Genomic DNA, 12,832 nt, shown 5'->3' with positions numbered 1-12,832 from the left:
TATTTCTTCTTCACTAATAATTCCTGAAACCGTTTTCAAACTCATAACAGAAACGTGTTTTCGGTTCGGTATCATCACCTCATTGTTTCAGGACTACAGTGAGGTGTGTGTGGGTCACAGTGCAGCAGCAGCAGCTGTTTTATTTTACAGTATGCAGAGAAAAAACATGTTAGTCACACCTGAATAATGCACCTTCAAAAGAAAGAAGATTTCAGGCTTTACAAATCTGGGAGGAGACGAGGCAGAAGAAAAAGACAAAGCAAACAGAGTGAACAAATGTCAATCACACACACGCACACACACACGCACACACACACACACACACCCCGCCTTTGCATTCAAAATCCCTCATTGACAGTATCTACAGCAACACCCGTTAGTCCAAAGGCACATTCTCTTTGTCGCACGTCGCTCAATGTGCCCAGTTGGCTCTGATTCAGAGTGTTTATAAGAAGGGAGACGTGACCCAACGTAAGATTTGAGTGTTTTTGCCCATTAACCATAGATTACTTAATATTTCACACCATCAGCTTTCCCTCCAGTTAACCATTGATTCCCATTGTGGGTGGGTTAACATCTTCCATCGCATTATGTCGGCCAACTTCTCAAATGAGTCAGTTTAACTTTCTCTTGTCACCAAAGAGCTGAACAAAAACTCAAATCAGGAAACTATCTGGTCTAAGAAACAAGTAAGCAGAACTACGTCTTTGAGACTTTAGATAGCAGCTCTGGGGAAGCGAGCTGAAGCAGCGAGTTGATTCATGGATTAGTTGATTGACAGAAGAAAACTATTTGGTAACCAACACATTTTTTTAAAGAATTTTCCAAGCAATATTTGCCAAAAATGTTCTGGTTCCAGCTTCTCAAATGTGAGGATTTTAAGAGTTTCTGTTGTTTTTATCATTTTAATTTGAGCATCTTTGCTTTGGACTTATGTTTGGGGAAAACATTCTCGGGGAAATTTTTTAGGACCAAATGATTAAATATTTGGCAGTTTATTCGTGAGTTGCAGCCGCATAACACAGTTGTAGAGAATGACCCCAAATATGATAAATGTAATACAATAGCGATTTAAATAAGGACATTTCTAAATCAAGACTGCGATGCCACCCTTTTGGTGTCAGACAGTTTCAGACTCTTCATATTATGGACAACTTTTCGGTTGGTACAAAACGGTAAAGAACGTAAAAACAAGCAACACAGGAGGTCCGTTTCCTTCGTGGACAAAAACAACAACCGATAGTAGTCTCCTCTCTGTCCTCCCGGCTCACATAGAAGCCAGCTCCTGCAGCAGCCTCTCCTTCTCCTGCCGCAGCTCCACGACGCTCTGCTTGTTCTGCTCCAGGCGGTCCTCCAGCCACTGCAGCAGCGGCCCGCTCACCGCCGACATCTGGCTGCACAGGTTCTTGGTGAACACCGAGCCGTTGTGGATCTTGGTGACGGGGTCCAGGTGCGCCAGGCTGTGGATCTTGCGGTACGTGTCCTGCTCCTCCTGGCACAGGATCCGCGGCAGCTCCACGGCCGACTCCAGGCACACCTTGCCGATGGCCTCGCGGGGCACCACGTGGATGGGGATCTCCACCCGCTCGTACTCGGAGCCCTTCTGCGCCTGCACGGACTGGAAGCAGGTGTAAAGCACGCGGCCCGTCTTGGTGTTCTTGTCCTCTATGAAGCAGGAGAAGATGAGGCCCACGAAGCACTGGTCCAGCATCTGGTACATCGCCTGGGTCCTCACGTCGACGTGGGAGGGCCACACGGTGATGTGCGGGTGGGAGTGGTACCAGCCGACCACCCGCATCGGCCTGCCGGTCATGTCGGCCAGCCTCTCCGCCTCCGTGGAGGCCGCCGACAGCTGCTCCGGGGAGATCTCCACCCGGTCCTTCCTCTTGTCCGAGCGGCGGAGGATGATGACTGAGTGGATGTGGACGATCCGGGTGGTCTCCACCTCTCCGATGCACAGACCCATCACCTCTTCTTTCTCCGTGCTTAACGCGTGATTCATGCACACCAGGAAGGCGTCCGACTCCAGGTGAACGGCGCTCACCGCCATACTGGTTCACAAAATGAGCTTTTCTGCTCGGCGCTAAGATGAAAACATAAACACGGAAACAGCGTTTCACTTCCGTGTTCCGATGTGCGTCACTAAAACATTCCGTGTTGGTTTCAGCCGGGCTCTTCTATCGACAGAGAGTTCCGCTTATTTTTCGAGTGTTTTAAAATATATTGACTTATTATCCATAATATTTTATAATAGACGTGACTGGGCCTTATTCTATCCACGTCATGTGTTATTAAACACCTTTATCACGAGGTTATGTTGGTGAAATAGGTTATTTCTGTTTCCACTGTGATTCAAATTTAATAAATGAATAAATAAGCATTGGCTACATTCAATCAAAATCAATCCAAATAATACGTCAACAATAATTAAATTAAACAATTCATTCAAGTATCAAAAGTACATATTAGGCAGCTCATTGGCTCAATATTATTATTATATATAATATATAATTGCTCAAATGAATGATTGTAGAGGCAAAAAAAAAATTATGTATTTAAGTAAATTGTGACACTTTAAAAGTGTACTTAAGGTACAACAACACTTGAACTCGAGGCAGCCAGTTGCTTTCAGTTGTCAATGTTTTTTTTAAATGCAATCCAATAATGAACATCATGGTCAAGGAAGCCAAATTGACAATACTAAGTTTATTTGCAAAGTGATTTCCATCATAATTGTACACAATGATCATAAACCAGGTTTATGTAAAAGAAAAAAATCACAAACATTTCGTTCACATAAAAAACACTATTAGTGCAATTTCGATTACAGTGCAACTGTAAACAAAAATGATTTATATAAAAGAATTAGTGCAATGAGCCCACTATGGCTTTGCTCTGCTGTAAATGCTCTTCAGCTACATATTTTGTGGCTAATACTTTATAGAATATAGTAAAAAAAAAAGAGAGAAATGATTAGTGTGAGGAAAGATCGGAACTCTGAACCTTCATTGATTGGAGTGAGTTTCTGCAGACATTGGAACAAATCACACCTTTACTCTAACTGTGTCTTCTTGACTGACTGTAAATGCAAACATAAATCATTGGTGATTTTATTTCTTCTTCATAATAAAAATGTGCTGGGACTCAATCCACATTTCATAAGCAAACATGGCAAAGAAAGACAGCCACCAGATTGTTTTTAACACTTCCATTACTCATGAATACAAAATGTTCCCTTATTTTGGCTTCCCAAAGGAAGAAGAGAAGTTGCAGTAAATATTGCCAAACTTCTCTGAAGAAGGTCATGAGCCAAAAAACTAAAATATCTGATGAAAGATGTGTTTGCACAGCCTTCTGTTTTGGCAATGGTTATACAATCATAGCTCACAGTTCCTGACTCAAAAAATAAAGCACACAGTCAGCCTCCTAACTTCTTTCTACTCAAGCTCAGAGAACACAGCAGCAGATCCGTTTCCGTGTGAAGCAAAAACGCCAAGTCCCTGATAGTGTGGCTGAGTGAATGTGGTCTGGACTCTGTGGAGGAGAGTCAGGGTTGCGGAGACGCTGTAGAAACACAGGATACCTGCCGTGTGGTCCAGGTACACTCCTACTCTGGAGGACTGAGGGCCTGAGATAAAAGTTTTTAAACCGTTATGTCTGAACTCGTAGTTGTTGCTGAAACACTCTAATGCCCAAGACTTGTCGTCATTTCCAAAACCACTTTCATATCCTGTTCTGCTGATATCCTCGTACGTGACCGCCACTGAAACTTCACATTCGCTCCTCTCTACCTCCCAGTAATGGCGGCCGCTCACACTCTCTCTGCTCAGAACCTGAAACATGTCAGTAAATCTGTCTCCATGATTTGAATACAACTGTTTTTCACTCGTCACTGTTGCTTTTCTGTTCCCCTCCGATAATAACAGCCGTGCGTTTGCTGTGTTTGGATCCAGTGTGATTTGACATGAGTATTGTAAGAATTCCGCTCTGGTCTCGGGCTCTGGTTGTGGCCGTAAAACATCCACTTCAGGCTCTGAGATCTTGGTCCACGCGTCACTCAGAATGCCTTGCAGCTTTTCTCTGGCCTCTGACACAACTCTCGTCACATCCTCAAAGTAGTGCAGAGTGCGGATGTTTTTGTTGGGCGAGTTTGGAGCTTCACTAAGACATGACAGTGCGGGGTAGTTCTGTAGAAACCGGGCGTGGTCCTCTGTGCGTGAGAGCTGCTTCAGCTCAGCGTCTCTCCTCCTCAATTCGGTGATCTCCTGTTGCAGCTTCTCCTGAAGCTCCATAGCCCGACTGACTTCGGTTTTCTGTCGGGATCTGATCTGCTGCTTCACATCAGAGCTTCTGCTCTTGCAAAGATGCACCAACCCAGTGAAGATTTTCTCGCTGTTCTTCGCAACTTTGTCAGCGGAGTGATTGATGGCCTCCAACTGCCGCTGGAGCGCCTTCACGTCTTTCTCTCGGCTCTGGATTCTCTGCTGGATTCTTTGTCGACTTGTTCCGAGCTCTCCCTGCCTCTCGGTCCTTTCTGTTGAGGCCAAGACCGTGTCGTGGTCTTTATGTTCATCCCTGGAGCACATAATACAGATACACTGCTGATCAGTGCGGCAGAAAATCTTCATCACTTCACCATGATGAGAGCAGATGTTCTCCTGGAGCTTCTGGGAAGGGTCGACCAGCTTGTGCTTTTCAAAGGCTGGGGACTCATAGTGAGGCTGGATGTGCTGCTCACAGTAAGAGACCAGACACTGCAGACAGGACTTGAGAGCTCTCAGCTTTCTCCCAGAGCAGAAATCACATCCCACATCTTCAGGTCTGGCGTAGCAGTGATCAGCCAGAGCAACTTGGAGTCCCGTCTTCCTCAGTTCCTCCACTAAATCTGCCAAGATGGTGTTTTTCACCAGCGCAGGCCTCGGTCTAAAGGTCTGTCTACACTGAGGACAGCTGTGGATTTCCTTCTGATCTTCTCCATCCCAGTGGCTTTTAATACAGCTCATGCAGTAGCTGTGCCCACAGGGAATAGTCACTGGATCCTTCAGTAGATCCAGACAGATGGAACAGCAGAGTTTTTTCCGATCCATCAGATTTTGTTGCTGCGCCATTTCACCCCGAAGAGACATGGAATGTGAAATAGTTTCACTTTCTCATATAAGATAACAACTGAGAGCTGGTCCAAACCGAAGCTTAGTTCCCTTTCTTTACAGCTCCTTGCTGATCTGCAGTGAATGGGGCTTCACTTTACAACGTGTTGCACTCATATGTACACTGGCAGATCTGCGAAAGGGGCAGGAAGCAGGAAGTGTCTGTACTGTTGGACTGGCTGTGTTCGACAGCAGGAAGAGGGGGAGGGGTGATTGCGCTCACATTCATTCTGGGAAGAGGAGCCGTTTCAGTGAGGCAGCATGTTTATGTGAAGGGAAGAGTATGGGACATAAAAGTGGTCCAAGACAACACATTTAGCTGAAAGTAGGCTCCACAATTACAAGTATCACAATCAAACAATTAGAAATTTTCCCCCTGTTTTATGAAAGGCGTGTCCTTGCAGCCTCTCAGCAAAAGGAAAGGGCTACTGTATTTGCCTCCACTCCTAGCCTTCAGTTTGGTTGGGCTTCTTTGTCCTGACTGTTTTTCCCCACCAGGTGTCCCCCTTGGCTTAATATTCATTCAGTGCAAGTTATTGTCCTCACCTGTTTTCCTCAGTTTGTGTAGTTCTTTGGTTTCTCTTTGCAGCTCAGTTGCTGTTGCCTGTCCAATACTTAGGTTTGTGACCTGCAAATCCAATGACTTCCCATCAGACCTCAGCTTTAGTGCTATTTATAGCAAATGTTAGCATGCTAACACGCTAAACTTGGATGGTGACTATGGTCACCATACCGCTAAACATCAGCATGTTAGCAATGTGATTGTTAGCATGGTGACTTTAGCATTTCCTCAAAGCCAAAGGTTAAATATAGCCTCTTAGAACTCCCAGCATGGATGTACACTCACAGTCCCACAGGTTGATTGTATTTATGGTCTGTAATATACCGTATGACTGTGGCCCCCATCACCACATCACTACTGCTGAGGCAGCTGCTGGTTACAGGTTTACCACAATTCCCTAATGCATACTCTTGTCAGGCACAGGAAGATGATCCTTTCAGGAGTGGCCTGCGAATGAATCCGCTGTCCATTGGTAACTCCCTTGTGGTGTAGACCAGGGGTTCTTAACCTTTTTGACCTCGGGGCCCAACTTTTCAAGTACAAAGTGTCCCGGGGCCCATTCAAATATTAACACTATTAGCTTAACTAATTGATCTCACTCTTGGTTTGATTTGTATTCAATAACTATATTGTTACCTGTTCAACTCCACCCCTATTTTGGAGCAAAACCGCCTAAAGTGACATACCCAAATTCAAATGGCTGTAGCTTCTGAACCACTGTGACCACATGCATCAAAAGTGTCAGAAAACCTGTAGGTCATATAGAAACAGAGCAGTGGGTCTTTGCAGTCAGTAAAAATTGAAGATTTTTGTCCGCATAAAATAAAACAGTATCTTTCAGTATAAATAACTGCCTGTGGCTGTATCTGTACAGGTAAATGACAGTATACCGCTGTAACTACACTATCAGTGAACAACTGCGTCAAATTTGAAGAAGATTGGACAAAGTATGACGATTCTACAGTGTTTCTTCCATGAAGAGATCCAGGCGGAGCTCTAACAGGATATTTGGAGACCCAAATGGACACATGGTAACCAAATGATATTCTGACACACTAAAGGTGTTTCTCCCTTTATATATTGATATTATATTATTTTCCTTTTATTTTTAGCCTTTGCAAATTGCAAAACTATATATATATGGTCAAAAACGTGGTATGTAAGTAGCGGACTTACTGTGCGTAATGGCTGCGACTGAGCGCACGATCGAGTATGAGAGTAGCTCAGTTACGCAAGGATATGTTGGTTGACAGCTTATAGAAGAGGAAGATAAGGTTTGCACTTTAAGTACTTGCGTTTTCTGAAGGTACTAGCTCCATGGTAACATCCGCTAGCACATTGTTGGGTCTGTAATGTGTCTTTTTCCGTCGAAATGCTGCAAGATCCGACTTGCAGCGGTTATGGCGACTTTGGACAGTGTGTGTTTGGGCTCCTTTTGTGGAAAATCCATAAGAAATGAAAGAAAATCGATGACTGTGCAAAGATGAGGGTTTTGGGCATGCTGGGATACCAAACACGGCCATGTTTTGTGACGTAGTTTGCACAAGCAAGCCGTAGGAACGGAAGGGGAGGGGATCGAGGACGCCGGCGCCCTCGCGGAGTTGAACAGGCAAAACCCTTGTCAAATAAATGAGATGATACAATGTGATGATCACAAAGACATTTATTTATCATGTGTATGTAAACCTGCATACACAACAAGAAGCCCAACAGGCTTTCCCACGAGCGTTATATTTGACAGGGCCGGATTAAAAAGCCCAACGGCCGTAGTTTGCCCATGCCTGGGCTAGCGGCTAGCTGAGTGTCTTCTTCTGCTTATTGTAGCTTGTTAAACAACTGACTGACGCATTACTGCCACCAGGTGGTGGGAAGCTATATTGTAACTGAGCGTCTCATGGAGAACAGTAATATCTCTGGTGTCTTCAATTGATAACCTATGCGGTCCCGCGGCCCACAGTGCAAAACTGAAGGTTTTTTGCGGCCCTCTAGGTGGCGTTCGCGGCCCCATGGTTAAGAATCACTGGTGTCGACAACGTTGTTGTGTGGTGTAGACATGGATGTTAAAGGGTTGATTCAACCAAACCCAAAGGATATGTAGGATATGATACAAAAAGGCAGATTGTGCAGGACATGTGAGAAGTAAAAGCAATTGGCATTGATATATGTTGTGGGGCAAAGCTGCATGTTACATTCAGGGTTCGTGGCAGAAGTTGTAACCTTATTGTTTACCAAATACAAAACATACCTCTGTGTACTGTCTGCAGTTTCTCCAGTTCTTCTTTTGTCCAGTATCTTTTTTTGATTCTTATTCAACAAGAGGCCCTGAAGCCCAGAAATCCATGACACGCTGAATCCACTCTCATGTCTCCATGGGAACAGATTGTGGTGGTAGAAACTTTGATCCTGAAAGGGACACATGCATGATCAAATGTGAATTCACTAAAGCATGCCTAGATCTCACACACACACACACACACACACACACACACACACGATTACACAAACGTAAAGCACAAATCTAAACATATACACTTTGAGTCAACTAACAGTCACTAAGCTTGCTAGACATATGTGTGTTTGTGTATTAGGGAGTTTATAGAGCATTTGCTTTGGCACCTCACATCTTTGCAGAGGCGCTTGGTATCCATGACGACTAAGATGCTGCAAGTGAGATTGACTGAAAGATTCCCAAGAACGTATGGTTCAAAATGAAATGTATTTGACATTTGTGATAGAAAACAGTGTGTTACACGCTACATTATAGAAACAGACCATCTCCCACAGAAATAATAGTCAGTAGCAGTAACACACTCAATACACAATAAACAACACAACAAAGTGCTTTAAAAAGAAAAGACAAGAATCAACAATGTAAGTCTGTCTCTTGATACTTTCTGACGTCCCCGTCTCTAACTCTCAGCAACAGGCCCATTAATTCCAACTGAAGATAAAAAAGTGTCACAAATATGGTTTCATTTTTCATCTTCAAGACTCAATAATTTCCTAAAACATCTGGGCGCAGTAGTTTTTATCAAACGCTGCACAACAAGGACCAAATAGTGTATTTGTTAGGGAACATTTTCAGCTGTGGACTAATACACATTTAGGGCTCTATAGAGCATTTCCAGAAACAGGACGGTGTATGTGGTATTGAGTCAAAATAAACTGGTGTGTGTGTGTGTGTGTGTGTGTGTGTGTGTGTGTGTGTGTGTGTGTGCGTGCGCGTGATAGTTCTTGGACAACAATGGAGCTTTATGGCACAGAACATTATCAGGCTTTGGAGACACATACAATGCTTGTTAGTAGGATCAGTTCATTGTTGGTTTTTCATGGCATTTGTTGACAGTAATAAAAACATATGTTATCACCATCGTTATCTTTTAATTCACTTTACAAAACGTGTCAAACAAACTGTATAAATGCTACATTTAGTTAATGTTAAGTTCTCTATGGTATGTTGTAACCCTGCTATTCTTTAGTTCTGTTAAAATTTTATACTGTTATTCCATATCCCAGGCACTCTTAATGTTGCTACTTTGTACTGTGATTATGTTTTGACTGCATTTTATTTGAAGACTCTTCCTTATGTCTATTCTGTACATACAGTGTATGACACTTAAGTATTGCATAACTGGAGGAATATTCCCTCCTCTGTTGCTATTCCTGTAGTTTCTGCAGTTTTTTAAACAGTTTTTTAATCGTGCTTTTTCATTTGTATAGAAATTCCTTATCCAAATTCAGTGTGCTTTACAAAATGTAACCCGTTAAAATGAGTTCAAGGTTATTTCTGGTTACAGTGTTTGCTAATATCAAGCAGTAAAAGGAAATTAAGCTTTAAGTTTCCCAGCAACCTACTATTAGTGAAGGGGTCTTTGGGTCATTCTTTTCTTTAAATTATTAATCTTTTCTTGTTGTTTATGTTTTACTTTGTTTCAGTGCAAACTTGCTTTTAACCTCAGTTTGGTGGATCTTTTTTTATACTTCATGACAATATAAGAAAATAAATGTACCTTTGATATTTTCATAATGCATACAGAATCTATACATCACACATCAGCGTATTTGACTCTCTAATTCACAGCATTTAATTCATTTTGCTGTTAATAACTGAATAACTTACAGATTTGCTGTAAAAGTTATACAGTGTGATTAACTGCAAACAGCACCAAAACTTCATTGTGGAGTTAAAAAAAAAGAGCATAATTTTATATTCTGCAACATTAAATAACACAATCGCTTTTATTTCATTTCATTTCTAATCTTTTCTCTTTTTGTGATGTAAAATATCAGGATTGTTTGTGTTTCCACCTGTTGAACATTTAGAGTACAGTGAATGGGGATGGGAAGGGCAGGCGCTAGGACCCTGTGGGCTCACATCTTTTCAGTTTACACACACGATGCTGCCTTCACATGCAGCAAAAACGATCAGCTTTACATTTCGTATTTGTGGTGGCTTCTAATTATGGTGAAGTGAAGTGTGAGTTCTCAATTATCAATCAATACAAAATAAATCAAAGCAAGTGCATTTCATAAAAAGGGCAATGATTTTCATGGGTTGTGAAAAGTCTACAACTCTTGATCCGAGCACTGATGGCCGGGTAAATCTAAAAAATGCAGGGGATGCTGAAAACAAGAGTGCTTGGTCAAATGACTTCGGTTATGCTGTTTAACATTTGATTTTATGACAGATATGAGGTGTTTTATTTCTAAATAGAACCTCACATACAAACAAACTTTAAATATTCAGTTAAACAAACAAGAAGAAAAAGTAGAGCCGGGCGTAGGTTAGGTTACTGGTTCTTCACAGAAAAAGTCCCAAATTAAACTAAAATACAAAATTACATTTAGGTATATAGTTCTGTTAGGTTTTCTGTTCGCACAGTAAACTATTAAATATAGATTATAATATCACCAATCGAGCAGGAAGAACGGTTCATTTACATTTCTTAATATGACTTTGGACATGGTTACGGAAAACATGTATCAAATAAAATCCACGTAAATGATAAAACATGCGAAATGTTGCATAGATCATTCAAAAAGATATAGCACTGACTGTTCCATAATATTTGGTGGAATCTCCCTCTCTCAATCTCAAATGGATTGTCGAAAAGCATATTTTCTGGTAGGACAACAGTCGAGTCCAGCAAGGGAGACTCTTTTAAAGGATGAGTTAACATTTTCAGATGTATTATTATTATTCTTATTTACTTTCGTGTCGAGTGCTAGATGGATCAGAAGATTGATACTACACTCAGAATTGTTCGTTAAATATGAAGCTACAGCCAAAACACAGTCAGATTAGTTTAGCATGAAGACTGGAGGCAGGTGGGTTCTAGTTCGGGCCTAAAGTAACAAAGTCCGCCTACAAGCACAATAAAGCTCACCAATTCACACATTATACATTATTTAATCTGCTCAAAAAACATATTGAGGCCTAATTAGCAGTAACTTTGTTCTGTTTACCCCTACTTATAATCACGCCATTAAGGTTGTAGCTTCATATTTAACCCCCAGTATTTAAAGTGGTATCCCATCTCATCTAACTCACTAATAAAATGAACAGGAAAGCTACGGACAGTTCTTAGTGGTAAAAATACTAATTCATGTTAAAATGAAAATCAAATCTGCCAATAAGATAGCAATGCTACCCAGTAGTGGAGAAACAAGGACTCTTTCTTTTGTATAGCATAACGATTGTTCCAAATCTATAATGTAGGGCGGGACATTTTGTGCTCGGGATAAAATTGTTCGTGGAAAAAAACACAAAAAAACAATTTCCACAACAGCATAAAATCAACAGAAGCAGGTCGACACGCCTGTTTGCTAACTTCTGAGATCTCCGAGTTTCCGAGGAGTCCCTGAATGCAGCAGGAGCGTCAACCCTCCACCCCTCGAGGAAGCCGAGCGACATCCATCAGACTCCTCTGCACTCTCGGAGGTACGCTCGAGCGCTCCACAGGCTGCACCCCGCCAAGCACTCCGCTGGGCCGTCACATCGAGCTCCGGTGCAGGTTTGGTGAGCTCTGCGCGGATCTTTCCTCTCCACCAGGACCGTGGGAGACATGCGACGTCTCGGAGGAGGAGGAGGACGAGACGAACTGGCCAGGCAGCAGCAGCAGCAGACACCTGCGAGGAGGATCTGAGTTTGTTTCGATAACGACAAAGAAAGGTAAGTGCCAAAAGAGAATGGAAGGAAATGTTCCCGGAACGTCTTTTCGGGCTCGGGTCGTGCCCGATGCTCGTTGTTTACCGGTGCGTTTCCGTGTTACTTGTCGATTCCAGCATCAGTAGAAGGCAGGCGGTATGAGTCATAGCCCGGCGCAGGGCTGCTGGAGGATCAGCTGAGGAGCAAAGTGGCTGCAGCCTCCAAAACCACAGTCCCCTATCAGCCGCTGCACACGCAAAGCGCTGCACCTCTGTGCCGTTTAGGCAAATAACTGCGTGTCTGTGTGTGTCTGTGCGTGCGTGCGTGCGTGTGTGTGTGTGTGTGTGTGTGTGTGTGTGTGTGTGTGTCATGGTGATTCACCTGCAAGACTTTCAAAAGGGTTCTTAAGAAATGAGGCGTTAAGGAGACCCCTGTTTACCTTTGGTCTTAGTTCCAATGAGGGGGAATTGTAATGCAAGGAGATTTCACACAAATGTGTGCTTCCAACTTAGTGGCAACAGTTTGTTTGTGTGTGTGTGTGTGTGTGTGTGTGTGTGTGTGTGTGTGTGTGTGTCCGTCCCAGTGCACAAAGACAGGGGGTTCCTCAAAGAAGTGCTCTTCCAAGTTCGCTGTGGGAGAACTTGACTGGTTCTGCGCAGAGCCCTGACCTCAGAAGCCCCACACGACACCTTCTGCGGTGAAGTGGAGCACCGACTGCGAGCCAGGCCTTATCAGCCAACATCAGTGCTGGACTTCACCAATGCTCTTGTGTCTGATTGGGAACAAATCCCTGCAGCCAGGCTCCAAAATGCAGCAGATCAAAGCCCACCAGTTTGAACATGTTCAACTATCACATGTGGGTGTCCTTTTATAAAAGCCCTGATAACCCATCAGGTTCCTATTATGATGGACAGGTTCCGTCCTGGTATGAAGTGGGCGGTCCTCAGGTGGAAAAAGGTGGAGTCATAGAGGCCT

General features: G+C 43.1%; 3 protein-coding genes across 3 annotated transcripts in view; 1 reads left to right on the top strand and 2 right to left on the bottom strand.

The window, feature by feature from the left end:
- Positions 1 to 308: 308 nt before the first annotated feature.
- brcc3 (BRCA1/BRCA2-containing complex, subunit 3) lies at positions 309 to 2,124 on the bottom strand. Its single transcript, XM_031855694.1, has one exon. The coding sequence runs from the start codon at positions 2,048 to 2,050 to the stop codon at positions 1,268 to 1,270; it is 783 nt and encodes a 260-aa protein (XP_031711554.1). The 5' UTR covers positions 2,051 to 2,124; the 3' UTR covers positions 309 to 1,267.
- Positions 2,125 to 2,597: 473 nt separating this feature from the next.
- On the bottom strand, positions 2,598 to 5,270 carry LOC116388085 (tripartite motif-containing protein 16-like). Its single transcript, XM_031855693.1, has one exon. It carries the CDS (start codon positions 5,124 to 5,126, stop codon positions 3,438 to 3,440), a length of 1,689 nt encoding a protein of 562 aa, XP_031711553.1. The 5' UTR covers positions 5,127 to 5,270; the 3' UTR covers positions 2,598 to 3,437.
- A 6,293-nt stretch (positions 5,271 to 11,563) lies between these two features.
- The window catches only part of LOC116388012 (ras-related protein Rab-27B-like), a 41,114-nt gene continuing 39,845 nt past the window's right edge, over positions 11,564 to 12,832 (top strand). The window contains exon 1 of the mRNA XM_031855561.1: positions 11,564 to 11,881. The gene's annotated coding sequence lies outside the window, so the exon portion shown is untranslated. The remainder of the gene's footprint in view (positions 11,882 to 12,832) is intronic.

The sequence above is a fragment of the Anarrhichthys ocellatus genome, unplaced genomic scaffold (assembly GCF_004355925.1).
Source record: "Anarrhichthys ocellatus isolate YVR2014 unplaced genomic scaffold, GSC_Weel_1.0 scaffold16, whole genome shotgun sequence".
Taxonomy (NCBI): Eukaryota; Metazoa; Chordata; class Actinopteri; order Perciformes; family Anarhichadidae; genus Anarrhichthys; species Anarrhichthys ocellatus.
This window is presented reverse-complemented; position numbering and strand designations above follow the sequence as displayed.